We start from the raw sequence: 19,750 nt of genomic DNA, 5'->3' as shown, positions 1-19,750 counted from the left end.
CCAAGGGCTGGGGATGAGACTCCTGTGCTGCTGGGAGCGTCCCTGGAGGCTGGGGACAGCGGGGCGGTCACTGTGGGTGGCAGGAGCCCTTGTGCCATGGAGCTCAGCTCTCCTTCAGGGAAACAGCCTGGGGGTGACAGGGTGACAGCGTCCCAAACCTGCAGGGACAGCATCTGCTGTGAGGACACAACCCGGGGTGACACTGACAGAGCTGCTGTGTCCCCACGCACGCAGCCCGGGCACAGCTGGGAGGGAGCATCCAGCTGCAGAACATCTGCATGGCAGCGGGGACCCGAGGGGCACGCTCCACATCTGCCACACCTCGGGATGGAGGTGCCAGCCCGGCCAGAGCCCCTGCAGAGCAGGAAAAGTGTCATGAACGACACGCCCGGGCTCCCCCGGGGCTGGCCAGAGCTGCCAGGGGAGCTGTGCCAGCCCCAGATCCCGGGGAGGGATAATGGGAAGCAGCCCCAGGATGGGAGGGACACAGGGCGGTGTCCTGGAGGTGCCACCAGCCTCTTGTGCCATCCCCAAGCCGCATTCAGCAGGAGCACATCCCAGGCAGCCAGAACACCACACGAGGATGAGAGCAAAAGGATGCAGGAATGGGTGCTGCAATGTCAGCGAAAATAAAAGAAATTTTACCTCCAGCAGCCCTCTGGAAGGGGATTTACCTTCAGCACTCGTTATCTTCCTTATCTTATCAGGACCGGGGAGATTTAGGTTAATTTAGGCTCTGTCTGAATACACAAGAAGAGAAGTGGTCTCTTCTCCTTGCTCTGCCCAGCTGGGTGACCTGAGGAGAGAGATCTGCCAGGCCCTTCCAGGATATCCTTCAGCTCCTGCAGCAGATGAAGCTCTGGATCATGAAAAAAAAAATTTAAAAAAAATTTAAAAAAAGAGGGAAAAGGGAAAAAAAAAAAAGAAGAAAAAGGGGAAAAGAAAAACTGCTGTAATTGAAGCGAGCCGAGGGAAGGTAATTTCCGCCTGGGTTAGTGAAACAGCTCGGTGGAAATTTTTGATAAAAATCTATTCTTCTTTGAAAATGCAGGTCCAGGGAAATGTGAAGGCTTTCCACTGGAAAGAATGAGTTTTGCTGGATTTCTCAACCACTTCTCTAGAAAATTTGTCAATGGTCACAACATTTTAATCACTGCTGCTTTTTTTGTCAGACCAAAATTTACACTCCTGCCGCCTTCCAGCCTGACATGAAAATGCAACATTTTTGGCATCACCACTTTATTTGTTCAAAATTTAATATTCTACAGATCTTTTTGCCCTCCTTTTGGATCATGAAAACGCTGGAGATGCCAAGACACGCCTGGGATAGGGAAACCATTTCCCCTAAAGCACGGGAAGCTCCGGATGAGGAGCATTGCAGAACTCAGGACAGACCCCGGATTTCTCTTGGCCTCGTGCTGGTTCTGGGGACACAAACGTGGTTTGGTGCCACCTCATTGTCCCCTGGGCCAGCACAGCCTCAGCCCATGTCCTGCTCCTGGCCAAGCTGTTCCTGGGGCAGGGAGAAGGGGACATTTTCCTTGGATTCAATCCTTGGCAAATCCATGAGACCACAACCTGGAATCCCATTTTTCTTTGAGGTGGGAAAGCACACAGACATCAATAATGGTGATAACCCAACACCACTGCCCTGGCTCATTTTCCACACCTTCACAGCCTCTCCTCAGCCTGGGCAGCTCTCCCTCTCCCCCTGGGCTTTACAGAATCCTTATGGTTGGAAAAATCCTCTGAGATCGAGCCCAGTTATTTTTCTGCGGGGTAAAACCAGCCCCAGGCTTCTCCCCCCGCATTTTTAGAGCATTTTCCAGCAGATGCTTCAATCCCCAGAGAAACCTCAGCCTCAGCAGCCGCTGTCCCCAAGCGCCACTGCCCTGAAGGGGTCAACCCCGGCAGCTGCTGCTCGGCGGGGACACGACACTGGATAAACAGGGCTGGGGACACTCAGGATGCCCGAGGCAGCGCCTGGCACCGAGTGCCGGCAGCACATGGTGTCCCTGAGCAGCCGGCGGTCCGTGGTGTCCCCGCCCGTCCCCAGTGTCCCCGCCCGTCCCCAGCTCCCGGCTCCAGGAGGATGCTGGTGGCAGCACAAAGCCAGGACATCTGGTGACACCAGGGGGAAGCACAGCCTGGGAAGGGTTAAACGAGGAGCAGAGGACACAAAAATGCACCAGAGACACCCAGTGAAGGCACTTTGGGCTCTGAAGTGTCCCTGCAATGTCACAGAGTGCTGGGCATGGCATCGGGGATGTGCTGAGCTCACCCAGCTGCTGTCCCTGCACTTGGTGGGCACTGGGAAAGCAAATCCCTGTCCCAGGGACAGTCTGAACTCACCAGTGGGCACTGGGAAAGCAAATCCCTGTCCCAGAGGAGTCTGAACTCACCTGTGGGCACTGGGAAAGCAAATCCCTGTCCCAGGGACAGTCTGAACTCACCTGTGGGCACTGGGACAGCAAATCCCTGTCCCAGGGACAGTCTGAACTCACCTGTGGACGCTGGGAATGCAGGTGCCTGCCCCAGGGAGCTCAGGTGTCACCCCAGGACAGGGGACAGTGCTGGGGACAAGCCCCAGGTGGGCACAGCAGCTCCTGGGACGCTCCATGCCCAGAGCCCAGCTGGCTGTGGCTCTCCAGGGATATCAGCTGGGAGCTGGGAATCACTGGGATGGGAGAGGACAGGACTGTGGTGGCTGTGGCACAGAGACTTTTGGAAAACTGAGGCAGGGGTGGAAATGTGGGGGCCACCAAAGTCACTGGAGGTCCTGCTGCACACCCAGCAAAGGACAGGAAACTGAAGCCCTGATATATTTTACACCAAAAATGCCCTTCTTGCTTCCCAGTAAAACCATAAGCTTGAAAGGGAAAAAAAAAAGAAGGAAGAAAATGAAGCAATTGGAATTTTAAGGAACTTCCAAGCCCTTTTGTTCCTACAGCTCCAACCCACCAGGTGTGTGGAGGTGACTGGGCCCTGCTGGGGACTTCCAAGGTGGAACCAAATGGATGTGAAACGTTAAAGGTTTCACTGCAGTTTCAGTTTCATATTTCCTGGAGCTGGCCCAGCCCTTCAGGTGCTCCCACTCTGCCCCGGGGAGCTGGGCAGGTCACTCAAGGGAGAGATGGACACATCACACAGTGACAATCCCACTCAACACCTCCTCCAGCTGCCTTCCCAAGCTGGGATCTGAGCTCCTGGATCATCCCTGACTTTGGGGGGTGCTCAGAGGGTGCCAAATCCATCCAGGACCATGATTTGGGCAGCACTTACCTCGTGCTGGCACAGCTGTCTCTGCCACTGTCACCTCGAGGGCCTGGCACTGAGTGTGGGACAATGTGGGACATCTTGTGCCAGCCAGGGACAGCACAGACCCCACTTCTCCCATTCCCACTACCCCAGTGGGTGAGGACAGGACAGAATTCCCCCCAGCATCTGCAGCAAGGGAAGGCAGCAGAGGGGTGGGCAGGGTCCCACAGAAACCCCCTCCTCCCCCTGGCACTGTGAGCCACCACCAAGCACCATTCCCAACCCCTCCTGCTTCTTCCTGGATTAGGGAACGCTTCAGGAGCAGCAGCAGGGCCTTAGCAGAGCTGTTAAACCTTTTTTAAAGGGGCTGCTGGGCAAGCTGGGAAACACCCAGGTACCCAAATGGAGACAATTCCCGTCGTGATGTGGAGGAAGGGGGGTGCTCAACACAGCCAGCTCAGGGCTTGGTTTCCTGTGCTGAGTGATGGGAATGTGTGATGACACCCCAAATTCCATGTTTAACTTCTGGCAGGGATCAGAGAGGATGGGAGAATGTCCCTTTTGGAGAAGAGGAGGTGGCTCAGAGCCCAGCACCCACCATGCTCCTGTCACTGGGTTCACAAACCACACAGGTACCAGTGAGATCTAAACCACAATAATATTATTATATTAATATTATTAATAATAATTATTAGAGTTCTGACCGATGGCTGCAGGTCTGGGCTACACTTTGGTGATGCTGTCAGGTGGCCTCTCCTCAGCTGGCCCCTCTCCTCTGGGGTGGGGCTGGGACATTCCCACCCTGTTGCTCCCGAGTCTCGCACATCCCGGAGCCTTCCCTCTCCTCAGGAGGCAGAAAGCCCAGACACAGACGGAAAAGACAATCAGGACCACCAGCAGAACTAAGGAAGTAGTGCCCTTGGGCTGGGGACAGATCCAGCTGGGAGTGCCAGTGATCCTGGCTGAGATATTCCGTCCGTGCTCCTGGAACACACAGCGGGCTTGGTGCAGGTCGGGCACGGCCACGCCGGCCACACGCAGCGTGTCCAGCCAGCCCAGCGAGCAGCAGCTCCAGGGGTTCCCAGCCACAGCCACAGCCCTCAGGCTGTGGGACCAGCTCCTGGCTGTTGCCAGGCTCTGCAGGCTGTTATTCCGAATGTCCAGGCTCTCCAGCGGGGAGCAGGACAGCCCCGCGGGCAGCAGGCTCAGCGCGTTGCCCGCCAGGTCCAGCACCCGCAGCCTGCCCAGGCAGGGCAGCGCTGCCTGCCCCTCGTCCATCTGGTTGTCCCTCAGAGAGAGCTCCTGCAGGGACAGCTCCAACCCCCCCAGAGCTCCTGTGGCCATGGACAGGTTCCTGTTCCCCGACAGGTCCAGGGAGAGCAGCGGGGTCTGGCTGAAGGCGTGGGGCTGCAGCCTGGAGATGCTGTTCTTGGACAGGCTCAGGTGCTTCAAGCGAGGCACGTTGTAGAAGGGGGTGCAGGTGTCTCCAGGGGTTGATGTGTGAGAATCCCTTCCCAAATCCTTTCCCTGGTCACTCCCCTGGCCCTCACAAGGCTGGAGGCTGTTGGAGCCCAGATCCATGGATTCCAGGTGAGGCAGGGAATCGAAGAACCAGCGCGGCAGCACACGGAGGGCGTTGCTGTGGAGGTCCAGCGAGCGCACGGACAGTTCCGTGCCATTGGAGACAGACTCCCTGGCCACGTCCTGGAGACAATTCCCTGCCAGGCTGAGCCTGTGCAGGGAGCCCAGGCTGTGGAAGAAGGAAAATGGGAACAGCTCCAGGTGGTTATTGCTGAGATCCAGGTCAGCCACGCGTGTCAGAGCGGCCATGGGACGCACGGTGCTGTTGAACCTCTGCATCTCCTTGTAAAGCAGGACAAACTCCCTGGGATGGGGTGAGCCTGGGAGCAGGGAAGCAATGAGGTTATTGGAGAGGTTTAAGTGTGTGAGCTCATGGGCTCTGGGGAGCTCTGGAAAAGAGAGGAGTCTGTTATGGCTCAAGTCGAGCACTCGGAGCAGGTAGGGCTCCGCTCCCTCCTTGGAGGAGAAGAGCTCCAGGGCATTGTGGCTGAGGTTTAGAACTTGCAGCTGCGTGAGGCTGAAGCCAGAGATACAGTGGAGGGAATTCAGAGCCAAATTCAGCACTTCCAGCTCTTCCAGAGGCTCAAAAGCTCCCTCCTGGATTTCCATGATGTAGTTGTGGCTGAGGTCGAGCTGGCGCAGCCGCGGTGAGTTCCGGAAGGTCCCTGCCAGCAGCTTGGTCATCATGTTCCCAGAGAGATCCAGCACCCTCAGGCTGGTGAGGTTGCTGATGTACCAGCTGGCCATGTGGCTCTCCAGGTTATTCACAGACAGGTCCAGGACCTCTATATTCCTGAGCAGATGGAAAGCTTCCCCGTTAGCCAAGTAATTCCGGTCCAGGTGGTTCGATGCCAAAAGGAGCGAGCGCAGCCGAGGCAGCTGAGCCAGGGCGGTGGCTGACACGGTTTCCAGCTGGTTGAAGCACACATCCAGGTACTCCAGCTGCCCAAATCCTGGCATGTTGCTGCCTGACAGGTTTTGGATGAAGTTGTTGGAGAGTTCAAGGTACTTAATTCCTTGGCCAAGCTCCTTGGGAAATTTCCGCAGGCCAACTCCTTTACAAGACACCTTCGTGGGGCTCTGTGGAGAGACAGCAGAGGTGTGAATGAGAGGGGCTACAAACCACAGCTCCAGGCAAGGCAGCTGCTGTCCAACGTGGGCATTAGAAGTGGGAATGAGCCCTGCTCCTCCTTCCCAAGCCCAGAGCATCCCTGTTTAGGCAGAGGAAGGGCTCTGTGTAGGATCCACCTTTCTCGCTCTGGATTCCTCTGGAGTTGGGAGCCTGGATGGGGAGCAGCTGATTTCTTTCTGGAGTGACAGAAACTTGCTGTTTCCCATCCAGGTTTCCAACTGCCTCACTGGAATCCCTGCACTCCAACCTCTGAGCACCTCAGGCATGGCAGGGACGTGGCAGCAGCTGGACACCAGGGACCACCTCACAGGAGACCAGCTCCAAGGCAGGAAAACACAGGAAAAGCTGGGAAAGTTAAAGAGACGGAGGCTGGAGGGAGGTGAGAACCATGGGGAGGAGACCCAGAGGGATGCTGGCAGCCCCATCCACGCTGCTGGAGCCATCCCAGCCCAGGTGCTCCATGGAAAACAGCCTTACCTGCTGGCACAGAGGGGAGCTGGGCCTCGTCTCCGGGCTAGCCCGGGCTCTGAGGATGGACGGGAGCAGCCAGAGCAGGAAACATCCCCGAGCAGCCCAGAGCATGTTGGGCTGCGGGCACTGCCAGCCCCGTCCCGCTCCTGCGGCGTCGCTGGCAGGCTGGGCAGGAGCCAGGCTCTGTATAAATAGGCTTCAGGATGGGATGGGGGAAGGAGATAAGGCATGTGGGTGTTCGTAGCTACGGAAGTGGGAAAAGAAAGACATCAGCTCGCAGAGGGGGAAAAACGGCACAAAGCCACAGGGAAGGGAAAGAGAAACGGGAGGATGGGGAGGAGGGGGCTCAGGTGACCGGCTGGACCCGCTGTGACATCAAACGCAGGAGGCAGAGGTGGCACAAAGGAAAGCTGAGAGGGTTTGGGGGAGTTTCGCCGTGCCAGGGGCAGGATGTGCCAGCTCCCAGGGCTCTGCAGCCGTCCTGAGCCAGGGACAGCTCCTGGCTGCGGGATCACCCGACTGTCACACCCAGGCAGTGACATTCCCTCCCCATCCCAGCACAGCCAGCCGGGGGGACTCTGCCCCTCTCGGGAAACAACAGCTTCCCTTCCCAGGGGGATGTGCAGAGCTGGAATCATCCTCTCCCTCCTCCTTCTCCTCCTCCTCCTCCTGTCCCTCCCCAGCGCGCTCCTCGCTGTCACAGCCGTGTCCCCTCCTCGGCCGGGGCAGGAACAGCAGGGAATTATCCTTGCGGCAGCTGCAGGTGGGATCTGTGCACCCGGAGCTGTCCCCACCACAGCGACTTTTTGTTTTTTGTGGTGGCATCTCCGTGTCCTTGTGCCACCTAGTGCTGACACACTCCTTGGGGACAAGCCCCTCCTGCTTCACGGGGCACTCTCCAAAATGCACAATTTGGCTCGGTGTGGCCAATTCCATCTGAAAGAGCAACTCAGGATGCTGAGGGGGTTATCCAAGGATGTGAAATGTCAGCTACGGAGCTCATGCTCTAATCCTGGCAGGAAAAAAACAATATATAGACATAAAATACATATAAATAAATAAATAGAGATTATTTATATATAGATATACAGTTAAACATCTGAGTTACCCCTCACCCTCTGATGGCTGGCATGGTGGGGGACACTTTGTCACCTCAGGATGTGACTCAGCCTTGAGTGTCCCCAGCATCCAGGGCAGCAGGACAGCAGTGACAGGCCAGGGACAGCATTCTGGGCTGATGCAGGGCTGGAGGCAGCTGTGAGCACACAGCACATCTGTGCAGATGTGAGCTCCTGCCAGGGAAACACCGACCTCTGGATGACCCCATGGCCCTCCCAAAAGCAGAAGCAGCCCCAGGCATGTCCAGCCCTGCACCCCAACTGCTGGGCATGGGTCTGCATGGTGACACAGCCTCTGCCAGCAGCTGAAAAGTCCCTGATTTGGATCAGGGACTTCTGCAGAGAATCCCTGGGCATTTGCATCCCAAGGCTGTGAACTCCCTTTGCAGGAGCACCGGGTGTGGATCAGACCCAGCAAACACTGAGAGGCTTTTCTTGGATCGTGATGAAGGCAGAGTGAACCACACAGCCTGAACAGGGAGAGATCTGCTCTGACACCAGCCATCCTGTGCTTCTTCTGCCCTCCAGGCTGGCTCCAGCAGGATCTGTGGGGCAGATTCCCTGTGGGAGAAGTCCCCAAACGAGCAGCAGGGCTGAGGTGTGGAGCAAGCAGGGACAGAACCTCCTGCCCAGTGGGTGATGGGCTCCAGCCTGGGTGTTTGGGAGCACCTGGTTATCCAAATCCATGGGATCTGCCCTTCTTTCCTTCATTCCCAGGGCACTGGGAAGGAGACTCCCAAGCAGCTCTGGTCCCAACGAGGGGATGGTGCCTCTCCCACCCCTGAAGGATGGAGCTGGCCCCTCACAAAGCCAACACTGCTGTGGCCATACACACCTTCCACGGGAGCTGCTGGAGTGGCTGGGGTGGGACATCCCACCAGGAACACCAAGAGCAGGAAAAAGCTGCATCTGCCCAGGCCACCTGCAGCCAGCTCCAATTCCACGTCTCCAACTCACACTTTGGTTAGTGTGAGCACCAGAAAAACACATTTCTTGAAGGAACTGCTCCCTCCTGCCCTCCTCCTGCATCCCAAGCACGCACCAGGAAGAACTTCCACGCAGGAATTGCTCTCTCCTGCTCTCCTCCAACACCAGAGGGGACAGCAACACTCCAGCCTTTTACAGAGCAAAGGGATTCTCCCTCTGCCACCCCCTGCCCACAGCCATGGAGCACATCCCAGATCCTCCCAGTGGGGGACAAGGAATGCAAACTCCATCCCCAGCTCTCCCAACCCCCTGTTATTTATGGCTGCCCCCAGCCTTGCTGCTCAGGCTGTTCTAAAGCAATCCTGTTAACGATTTGCTTCATGTTCTCGCTGCACGCAGTTGTCCCGCTTCATTCTTGTCACAGCAACATGTCCCTCTTAATCCGTTTGAAAGGAAAGAAAACCACAAAGCCCAGTGAAGAGCCCCCAAGGCTCTTGCCCGTCCCACATGTCGAGGCTGAAGGGAGGAGAAGCCACTAAAAAGCCAGAGCAGCCCATTTGTCACGCAGTTGTTTCCCGAAGTGCACGGCTCCTGTGAATAGCGAGGCTGCGGCCAACGCCGCTGCCCCGAGGAATTTTTGTCTCCCAATAACTGCAACACTTGGCAAGGGACATCACTCGCTAGGGATGGAGCCAGCAACGCTCCAGGCAGGGCAGGGCCCTCTGTGGCCACAGCACAGAGCTGGGACACGCCACTCCCACACCCTGCAGGTGACCATGAGCCACCTCTGCACGGAGCCAGCACCACGATGGTGGAAGCACAGAGTGGGTTTTGGGAGGGATCCTATGGATCAAACAGTTCCACCCCCTGCCACAGGCAGGGACACCTTCTGCTTGTCCAGGGTGCTCCAAGCCCCATCCAACCTGGCCTTGGACATTTCCAGGGATCCAGGGGCAGCCACAGCTTCTCCAGGGACTCACCACCATCACAGGGAAGGATTCCTTCCCAGTATCCCATCTCACCCCACCCTCTGGCAGTGGGGAGCCATTTCCCCTTGTCCTGTCACTCCAGCCCTTGTCCCCACTCCCTCTCCAGCTCTCCTGCAGCCCCTTTTAGGCCCTGAGGTCCCAAAAACCTTCCCTGCTCCAGGTTGAAGGTGTCACTTTGGGATTTCCCCCATTTCTACACAGGCTGCAACTTCACTCCCCTCTTGAAAGCACAAACAGGCTCTGGAAAGAAACACAGGGAAACAAAACCCCAACCAAGCTGAGCAAGTGTGAGCCAAGGGCTGAGACAACAGAGCAATTTGTGCCTCTGCCTCAGCTCCAGAGCATCTTATGGCTTTAGGTCTCCCCAGCTGAGGGGAGGTAACGGGACAGAGTTGCTCAAGAAGCCAAAAGAAACAATAGTGTCCCAGCTCCTCTATTAGTCACCAGAAATCGAGTTATGACTAGACTCAGCAGGGCTCAGAGAAAAGAAAAAGTGGTGACTTCATGCTGGACTGGATTTTAAAATCCCATTTTTTTTCCTTTGCTAAAGTCTCCATCACCACTTATTTTAGGTAGGAGGATGCCAAAAGGAAAGGGGTGGGGGGAGGAAGGCTAGAAACCACATCTAAAAGCAGGACAGTTGCTATTAAAACAGAAAAAAAAAATCCTGTTTGAATATTTTATTCTTAAACATAACAAACTTCCTCCGAGTGTTGTCACAAGTACTTGTGGCTGCTCTACGTGGCTCGGTGAAGCCTGTAGAAATGTGTTCTGGTTTGCAAAATATTAATTAAAAAGAACAAAACACCCCCCCCCAAAAAAAAAATAAACCAACAAAAAAAACCAAAACAACAAAAAAACCAAAACCAAAATACCCCCAACCCAACTCAACTTGCTGTAACAGCAGCAGTACTTGAAGGCAGCCCCCGCTGGGGCAAGGTTACCTCTGGGGTAAGGGCAGGAGCTGCAAGGAGCAGAGGCCTGGACCCGGGAATCGGCGTTTTCTTTGGGATTTGGTGCTTTCTGGAATGTGGAGGCAGTTTCCTATCTGCTAAGCCTGCTCTAGTTATTCCTCTTCCTCTCGCACTTCCTGCTTTTGCTTCCAAGCTCTAGGTCGAGGCACTTTTCCTCCTCCTCCTCCTCCTCCTCCTGAGGATGAATGTAAACACCACTGACCCTGTCTCACCCACCTCCCCTCGCCCCCCAGCCCTTCCAGCTCCCCCTGGGAAGGCAGGGAGCCAGAACCCCCCTCCTGGCTGTGGTTAGCGTGCACAAGCAGGAGCCTGGCTGGGATTTTGGGACAGGAGTCCGTGTCCTCCCGCTCCCTCCTGGGATGCTCTTGCCAGTGCAACATCCGAGCAGAGCCCCCAGCTCTCCCACCAAGCCTCGTGTGAAGGTCACAGAGCAGAGTATCAGTGCAGTAATATTTGAAATACTGAGACAAGGCACACCCAACAGCCTTTCCCTCCTCACAACGCTCTCCCCACCAGCTTTTTTGGTTTGATCCGAGTCTCCCCGCGAGTCACAGAGGACAATTGTGCTTCCTGCATTCACATATAGGAATAAATAGCTCTGGATCAGTTTCCTTTATGGCCGGATTACAGAACCCCTGAAATACTGATACGCTTTATGAACAGCAGCACTGTGCAGTTCCGTGGGTGTCCTTGGCCACGCCAAGTTCCTCTCTAGGATGCGGGTGCATCTCCCAGGCGGATGGCCCCAAAGAAAGTCGTGTGCTTGCTCATGTTGATGGAGATGTCAGCGTGGACCATCTTCACAGCAATCTTCTGCCTGGCCTTGAGCAGGCACACCCCGGCCGTGTAGCAGGTGTTGAAGTTGGTCTTGCCGGTCTCGATGCTCCGAGTGCATTGCAGAAAGGGCTTCTCGTCCACCACCACCTCGTAGCTGGCAAAATCAGTGAAGTTGATGTAGTAGACCTGATGTGAAACAGGGAGAAGGAAGGTGTCAGGGATGGGGTTGGGGTGTGGGGAGCAAGTGCAGCGTCCTGGGGGTGTGTGCAGCCCCTCCTGGCCCCAATACCTGCACTCACAGGTGGCTTGTGCGAGGCAGGGAGAGCCCCAAACCAACCAGGAACCTCTTTTATTCCTCTTCAGACTGACCCAAGCATGCAAAACCCCCTGAATCCACGTGCCTAAGGCTGAGCTACCATCCTGCTTATTCCAGGGAAGTGACACAGCTGCACAGAGCCATGCAGGGCCCCCTGTGTGCTACAACAGCTTCTCATCCCACACACAGACACACACACACTCCACTGAAGGCCTCTTGCACTTACCTGGCCAGTCCTGCTTCCTGGTGCCAGGAGCCTCCTTTAGTGGTGACATCAGAACTGCCCTAAGGTGGACTGGGAGCTGCCTCCTGGGAAACTGGACTGGGTGCTTGCACAGGCACGAGCTACTACAGGGAAAAGGCTCTCCCAGCCTCCACAGCTTGGAAGGAAATCACCTCACAGTGTTTCTACTGATTGAACTCCCTCATTTCCAAGGCCCTGTGACTCTACTCATCCTCATTTAACCCTCTCCCACTCTCTGGTTCCAAAGAACTGCAGGAGGAAGACCTGTCCAAGGAGAAGTCAGTCTCAGGGAGCTGCTTCTTCCTGAGAAAGGAAATCCAGCCCTTTTGGAGCTGCCTGAACACTGAATCCCTTTTTTTTTTTTTCTTGATGGACCACAAACGATGAGGCTTCAGTGGCCCAACGTTGTGGCCAGCAATCAGCATCGAGCACCTGGGAAATAATTACACTGTGGCCTACGTGGAGTTATATTTTCTGTCCCTATCCAAACTGGACATGTGTCACCAATTCCATAGAAGAGCACCTGAAATCCGTGGCTCACTTCATCCCAGAGCTACAGGGAGCAGGGGGAGGCAAACGGAGTCACCTGGGCTGGAATCTGGGCTGCCAGAGTGACACAGCTCCAAAATAACCACAAATGACCAATGTTTGGATCCTTTAAAGCACTGAGCTCAGCCCCCTGCCTGCAGGGAGGTTTGGAAGGCTCAGGGAATGACCATGTGGATAGCTGGAGGGATTACCCCGGGCCTGGAGGGTGTGGGGTGTGCTCTCGGTGACTAATCCCTGGCAGGCGGTGTCCTGGCGGTGACAGGGGTGTGACACTCCTCCCCACACCCATCCTGAGCCGAAGCAGTTACAACTCCACACAAGCTGTTGGCATTTTGGTTGTTGTCTGGAGCCCTCTCGTGGTTCATGCAAGGCTTCCACCGGAACACAAGAATAGGAGGAGTTAGCCTAGGACCGTACTCACTTCTACCTGACTATAGATGAAGTATGTGCCGTCCACCAGTACCTCCAGCTCCCCACTGCGGGCATGCAGCTTAAACACCTTGGGGTTCAGAGTGATGCGAGACCAGTCATTGAGGACTCCACCTGAAAGATCTCAGTATGAGAAAACGGCGGTCACTCAGTACCCGTCAGGAGGAAAAGCGCAGGAGCAACACAAACACAGTCACAGCACCCCAGAGAGCAGGAATTCCGAGGGGAATCCCAGGATCCCTCTCTAGCTCTGAGCACACCCTGGCTTGTGGGGTTGCCTGTCCCTCCATCCCTCTGTGTTCTCAACCTCAAAACCCTGCTGTGCTCTGCTCATCCCAGGGCTGGACACGGATCTGCCTCCTCCTGACCCTGCAGCTGAGCTTGTTTGATCCCTATTCCCTATTGTGTCTGATCCCTATTCCCTATTGTGTCTGATCCCTATTCCCTGTTGTGTCTGATCCCAATTCCCTATTGTGTCCGATCCCTATTCCCTATTGTGTCTGATCCCTATTCCCTCTTGTGTTTGATCTCTATTCCCTTTTGTGTCCGATCCCTATTCCTTATTGTGTCTGATCCCTATTCCCTGTTGTGTTTGATCCCTATTCCCTGTTGTGTCTGATCCCTATTCCCTCTTGTGTTTGATCTCTATTCCCTGTTGTGTCCATCATGGAACCATCATGGAGTGGTTTGGATGGGAAGGGACCTTAAAACTCATCCAATTCCACCCCCTGCTACGGGCAGGGACACCTTCCCCCACCCCAGGTTGCTCCAAGCTCCATCCAACCTGGCCTTGGACACTTCCAGAGATCCAGGGGCAGCCACAGCTGCTCTGGGCACCCTGTGCCAGGACCTCCCCACCATCACAGAGAAGAATTTCTTCCCAATCTCCCATCTAAATCTATCCTCTTTCAGCTTAAAGCCATTTCCTCTTGTCCTGTCACTCCAGGCCCTTGTCCAAAATCCCTCTCCAGCTCTCTTGGAGTCCCTTTAGGCACTGGAAGGGGATTCTTGGAGCTTTCTCTTCCCCAGGCAAAGGGAGGCCAGCTTTGGGTCACACGATTGATTTTAATTCTGGTGTTCCTTGACTTCATCATTCCTGACTTTCTAACTGGGATCATTTCAACAAAACCTTTGCCTTTACAACTCCTAAGGTTTTTAAGAGCCAGAATAACAACAAATTAGGAAATTGCATCATATCACAACACAGTAACCCCTAACAGGGGTCCCTCAACACTGCCAGGGATTTATGGATCCACCACCCAGTCCTTTGGCACTGGGATTGCTGGGATAACCTAGGAACACACTTTGCTATGAGCCCCAAACGAGCCAATCTCTGTAGGTGCCTCAGTTTATCAAATCCCCTCTTTTCCTCCCAGTCTCCATCTGCCTCTCCTCTCCCTGTTCCCAGTTGGAGCTCGCCAGGCTGGCAGCTGGACAGCATTCCTGGCTCCCAGCTCTGGATTGTTCCCCAGCAGCAGGGAGGGACACTCACAGGGCATTCCCACTCCTAGAGAGCAGTGTTCCCCTTGAAAACCCTCAGCATCCCCAGCAATGAAGGGATAATTGCTTTGTGAATGTAAGCAAACAGCAACTTCTCCCTCACACTGTTGCTGGGAACGGGCGGTTTCCTTTTAATTTCGGGGAGCTGCAAGCACAAATCCCTGTCCTGAGAAATTCCAGCTGCCACTGCTCACTGCTGAGAGGGAAAGCTGCCTTCCCACAGGAGCAGTGGCCAGCCCTCCCCATCCCACGTGTGAGGCAGGAATTCCTGGCCAGGGATCCTGCAGCCCCTTCCTGCTGCCCCCACCCTCGGGAGCCAGTCTGGGATTGGGGGGAGGATGGATGGATGGGGAGCTGGGACAGAGAGGGGACAAGGCAGCTCCTCTCCAGCACAGCCAGAGCAGGGAGGCAGGAGGTGATGAATGAGCCCCAGCTGTTGGAAGGAGAGCAGGAACTTGAGGAGAATTTGGATGGGGATGTGGGAATCCCATCCAAAGGAGCTGCCTGTGGATGGGAAGTGGCTCAGCAGGGTTTGGGATTAAAGGATGTTGGTGGGGGCAGAGATGCTCAAGAGATCCCAGGAAGAGCTGGTGCCCGGACACCTCTGTGTGTTCTCACCACTGGGTCTTCCCTGCTTTAAATTCCTGGGAAACCAGAGGAAAATGAGCAAATGGGGAAGAGACAGGACAAGGATCCACTGAGGGCTTAAAATAGGATGGGAGAAAAAAACGGCCTGGTCATGGAGGGGCTGGGGAGGCTCAGGATGTTCCCGGAGAAGGGAGATTTAGTGGGACAGAATTCCTGGGATGTACAGAACAGGGATAATCTGGGAGATAAACAGGAGCTCAGGGGAAATGGGGGTGGAGACTCCCCCAAGACTCCTCCTGGGGGGTCTGGGCAGGGGTATTGGAGAGCAGGGAAAATCTGGGAGCTGTGTCATGGGATGGATGGGATCCAGGTATGAGGCCAGGGATGCAGGGAAAATCTGGAGCTGTGTCATGGGATGGACTGGGACCCAGAACTCTATGGGTGCAGATAATTTTCCCAGTACAAAATTATCAAGAGATCCTTACCATTCTTCACTTGGATTGCTGAGCCTTGGCCTTGGAGATGGACCACAGCTGGCTGAGGGGAGAGCACAGGGATTGGGGATTAATGGGAAGCACCATGCCAATCCACAAAAATCCCCCCCAAAGCTGGGTTTTTGCATGGAAAACCCACCTGGATGTCTCTGGAGCTGGCCTTGTCTGTGGCACCTGCAAAAGGCAATTCCACATCATTGAAGAGGAAGGTTGAATGAAAAATCCTATAAATAACACTTCTTTTAATCCCAAAATAACCCTGAAGTCCCATATAAATAATTTTTCTTACTCCATGATAACCATTAAACCTGTTTTAACAGCAGGAGGGATATGGGGTGCAGGTAATATTAAAATATATAAACTAGACATATTAAATATTTAAAATTATTTAAAAACATATAAAGAAGAAAAAAATTCTCTAGTTTATTTCTGGCATTTCTGTCCAACCATCAAAATTATTTTGTTATTCAACAGCTTTCCACTAGAAGGAAAAACTGCACAACCCATTCCCTGATCCACAGTGGGAATAAAACCTCTTGGCTACCAAGATGCCAAGTTTCCCTCTGCAGGTCATTCACTGCATCTCCCTTCCCTGGGAGCCAAATCCTAATCAAGGAGGAGGTGCACAGCAGGGAGCTGAGGGGCTCCTGCTGCTCCTGCCCACTCAGAGCCACGGAATCCCAGAAATTCAGCATGGTTAGAAGGGTTGGAAGGGTCAAAACCCATCGAGTTCCACCCCTGCCATGGGCAGGGACACTTCCATAGGCTGCTCCAACCCTGTCCCATGAGGGAACCCAAGTCCTGCTCCAGGCTGTTGAGCCATCGCATCCTGACACTCTGGTGACATCTCTGGTGACACCTCTGGTGACATCTCTGTGTTCCCACCTGTCCAGCTCAGAGCAGAGGGCAGGGATGGATCCTTACCTGAGGGGCCCTGCACTCCAGGTGGTCCCTGAGGGCCTGGTGGGCCGGGGGGGCCGGGTGGTCCCATGACGGTCGTGCCTGGAATCCCAGGGATGCCGGGAATGCCAGGGGGACCCTGTGGCCCAGGAGGCCCTGGTGGCCCTTGGGGACCATTGGGCCCTGGAGGACCAGCCTTTTTACCTGGAAAACACAAGGACAGGTGTTACCTGGGGCTGCAGGAAATGGGAGGCTGGGGATGGATCACTGCAGGGATGAGGAGGAGCCTCAGGACATTGCCCCTCTGGAATTGCTCTGGAGGCTGCAGCCATCACTTTTTGTTTGTTGGGCTGATTGAACGTGGGTTGAGCTTTGTCAGGACAAACCTCTCCAACACAAAAGGGTGGGGTGGGTGTCCTAAGGCTCTGCACCATGAGGACAACACTGCCAACAGGGCAGGACCAGGTCAGCACCCTGCAGGCTCCTTCCTGTTGGGAATTACACTCCAGTGAGGCACGAGGACTCTCCGGGGCCTCTCAAGGCTTGGAGGCTCAGGGGATCTCTTCCCACAGCATGGGGTCAGTCCTCAAGTCCCATTGCCTGGGGTTGGTCACATCCCCACAGACCTGGGATGGTCTCTGGATACAGCCAGGATGCTCCCACAGCACGTTCCAACCAAGCCAAGGCTGGGCTGTTGTGGTGTAAATGAACCACTCTGCAGTTTCTCAGTCTGCTGGGTTTCCATGGAAAACAGGGATAATCTTCCCTACCTGTTACACATTAGGACTGGGAGATGATCCCCATGGCTTGGTCTCCTCCAGAGGGCAGTTCAGAGCTGAGCTCCAGCTCTTCCCCAGCATCACTGGAGGAGCCCCTGTGCTGCTTGTGCCTCAAAATAATTCAATGTTTTGGGCTTTGGATGGAGGAAGGGGCTTGGGAAGGACTGGCCCCATCCAGGGGATGGAAACACTGGAGAATTGTTACAATCACAGAATCCCAGACTGGTTTGGGTTGGAAAGGACCTGAAAGCCCATCCAGTTCCACCCATGCCATGGGCAGGGACAAATCCCACTATCCCAGGTTGCTCCCAGCCCTGTCCAACCTGGCCTTGGACACTTCCAGGGATGGGGCAGCCACAGATTCCCTGGAAAACTGTCTCAGTATTTTACCAGCCTCAAGGTAAAAACCTTCTTCCCCACCATGATCCTCTAACACCTCACACATCCCACGGAAGAGAAATGACATAACCACATCAGGAATGACTCTTACACACACAATATAGCATGAAACAAACTCTGCAGGGAAAGCCTGGTCCCTGCTCTCCTGATTTTCCACAATCCTGACAAAACTGATGATCTTTTGATGTAGTTTTTAAAATGCCACTTAGGAACAGCTTTTCTGCCAAGGAACATAAACGGAGCAAAATCGCTTCAATTGCTGCCACAAGGTCCCCAGTAGGACAGAATTAAACTGGTATTTACACGACAGCAGCAGTTGGGATATGAAATTGTAGCTGTTGGAAGAGTTTCTGAGTATATTTATGTACTTGTTTCTCTACTATTATCCATCTTTGTAATGGACAGGAGTGTCAGGAAAAATCCTTCTGTTTTAGCATAGGTGTGGGAATCTCTGGATGGTCACTAGCCAGGAGCAAGGGCACAAGGACATCAGGGTGGGACAACTGTGGGCATAATTTAAACGTGCAGAAAATGATGTTAAAGTAAGCAGGGGTGAGTAAAGCCACACTGGTGTCCTACAAAAAGTGGGAAAATGCTTCAGAGGACAAATCTCCACAGCAGTATTTCCAAATCAGCAGCCATGACCTCCAACCTGAGCTGGCCACAATCCAGCTTTCCTCTAATCCAGCATTTCTCCTCCTCCTTGGGATGATGCTTTGGAAATGATCACCTTGAACCACACCAAACTCCTCTCCTGTCCCCCGTCCCCCATCCATGGGAATGCTGCTGCTGTCACTCCAGGCTTCCCCTCCCAAGAGGGATGCACATCACAGCTGGTTTAACTCATCTGCCTCCCCACTCTGCTCTGCTACTCAGGGAGCTGCTGCTCGAGCAGTGACACAATCGCTCACCCCAGTGACACACTTCTGTGCCTCTCCCTCCCTCAAGGCATTTCAAGCACTCCTCTGCATCAACAAACCTCACAAGACAAAAGATATTCCATTTATTATCTGACAGCTCCCTTATCAGGTCTCCAAGGAGGGTCCCAGTACCCAAATCCCAGCCTGCCAAGTCTCCCATGTCCGTACCCAGGGGCTCCAAAGCTCAGAGCACCAGAAGCAGGGAGTTCTCCATAATCCTCATCATCAAACAATGAACTGGAACTCGAAAAAGAATTAAATGTGACAATACCATAAAATTAAGCTACTTTATACAGCTGTATGCAATCCAGCTCCATGAGACCCCCCTGCCCCTCTGGAATTGCTCTGGAGGCTGCAGCCAGCACTTGTTATTTGTTGGGCTGACTGAACGTGGGTTCAGCTTTGTTAGGGCAAACTTCTCCAACATAAAATTTTACACTGCTTCTCAGAGAAAATATAAATGAAGTTGCTAAGTGTGGCCTGTTCCCACCTCTCAGCTGTGGCTCTGGAGTTTGCATCCAAGGATTAAAGCCATTTGATGTGCTACTGCAGTAGTACAGACATGGAAAACTCGACTGCTGAGCTCCTTGAACTCACTAAAACTCCTGGAATTAAATGTGGGACCCTAAGTGTGGGACCCTTAGTGTGGGACCCTTAGTGTGGGACCCTAAGTGTTCCCAGCAGTCCCACAGAAACAAGGGTGACATCAGGAACCCCCCAAACAGGGTTGCCTGAATAACCCAAATCCCAACAAACCACTGCAAACTGTCTGAGGAACATCACCAAATCCACAAAACTGAGCAACACCCAGAAGGGGCTCATAAAATGATAATTTGGAGGTCAACACAAGGAAAAGTGGGATGCAAAGTGTGCTCATGCTGAGTTTGGTGGGTCTGGAGGAGAATCCAAGCTCAGGTTGGCAGGATTGGCATGAAAGGCAAGGCTGGCAAACAGCAACAGCTCCTGCTATTTGCTACTGACTCAACTCTTCAAAAGTGGAGAATCTTCAGAATTACTTTCACACAATTAACTTTTTTCAGTGTTTAAAGAAGTTTTAAGGGTGCCTGTGGGTATTGTTCCAGCTTTTCCTGGAGAGGGAAGCTGCCATTGGTTTCTCCTTTGTGCTGGCCAAAGAGAATTCACAAAGCACAGAAAGGAAAATTAATTTAAAACTCAAACTTACCCTTTTTCTTGTTTTTCACTGAACTTGGACCTACAAAAGGGAAAAAAAAAAAGAAAACTAGTGAAATTCAGGGATCATTTCATCAGAGAAAATCCCTATTGCCATTTTAATTTCCAAGTGGACAATGGATGTATTTGTGGCCCATGCAGCAGCACAGGAATGGTCTCAGCTGAGAGCAGTAACCCAAATTTCAGAGCATCACAGAGTGGCTGGGATTGGAAG

The 19,750-nt window shown here is 53.9% G+C and overlaps 2 protein-coding genes across 5 annotated transcripts in view; both read right to left on the bottom strand.

Annotated features, from left to right (window-relative positions):
• Positions 1-80: 80 nt before the first annotated feature.
• LOC117003115 (transforming growth factor beta activator LRRC32-like) lies at positions 81-7,143 on the bottom strand. Of its 3 annotated transcripts, XM_033072777.1 has the most exons (4): positions 6,449-7,143; positions 3,963-5,919; positions 675-859; positions 81-158 (listed from the first exon to the last, which is right to left on the bottom strand). In XM_033072777.1, exons 1-2 carry the CDS (start codon positions 6,551-6,553, stop codon positions 3,982-3,984), a joined length of 2,043 nt encoding a protein of 680 aa, XP_032928668.1. In that variant the 5' UTR covers positions 6,554-7,143; the 3' UTR covers positions 81-158; positions 675-859; positions 3,963-3,981. The 3 variants fall into 3 exon arrangements, with proteins under 3 accessions (XP_032928668.1, XP_032928665.1, XP_032928666.1); XM_033072774.1 differs by having other exon boundaries at positions 3,963-6,525; XM_033072775.1 differs by lacking the exon at positions 81-158 and having other exon boundaries at positions 186-859; positions 3,963-6,525.
• A 2,998-nt stretch (positions 7,144-10,141) lies between these two features.
• Positions 10,142-19,750, bottom strand: part of EDA (ectodysplasin A) — a 60,631-nt gene continuing 51,022 nt past the window's right edge. Inside the window, exons 3-8 of one of the 2 annotated variants that reach the window (XM_033072550.1) lie at positions 19,529-19,558; positions 16,272-16,451; positions 15,487-15,521; positions 15,339-15,390; positions 12,758-12,888; positions 10,142-11,413 (exon numbers count right to left, since the gene is read on the bottom strand). In XM_033072550.1, the coding sequence (XP_032928441.1) occupies positions 11,162-11,413; positions 12,758-12,888; positions 15,339-15,390; positions 15,487-15,521; positions 16,272-16,451; positions 19,529-19,558 (680 nt within the window). In that variant the 3' untranslated portion in view covers positions 10,142-11,161. The remainder of the gene's footprint in view (positions 11,414-12,757; positions 12,889-15,338; positions 15,391-15,486; positions 15,522-16,271; positions 16,452-19,528; positions 19,559-19,750) is intronic. The other variant, XM_033072551.1, reaches the window with a different exon arrangement.

This window comes from Catharus ustulatus, chromosome 14 (assembly GCF_009819885.2).
Source record: "Catharus ustulatus isolate bCatUst1 chromosome 14, bCatUst1.pri.v2, whole genome shotgun sequence".
NCBI lineage: Eukaryota > Metazoa > Chordata > Aves > Passeriformes > Turdidae > Catharus > Catharus ustulatus.
Note: the sequence above shows the minus strand (reverse complement) of the source record. Positions and strands in the feature narration are given on the sequence as shown.

Excerpts from the sequence above, each read along its gene's own strand:
- LOC117003115 (XM_033072774.1), bottom strand. The coding sequence starts at position 6,048 with ATGCTCTGGGCTTGGGAAGGAGGAGCAGGGCTCATTCCCACTTCTAAT.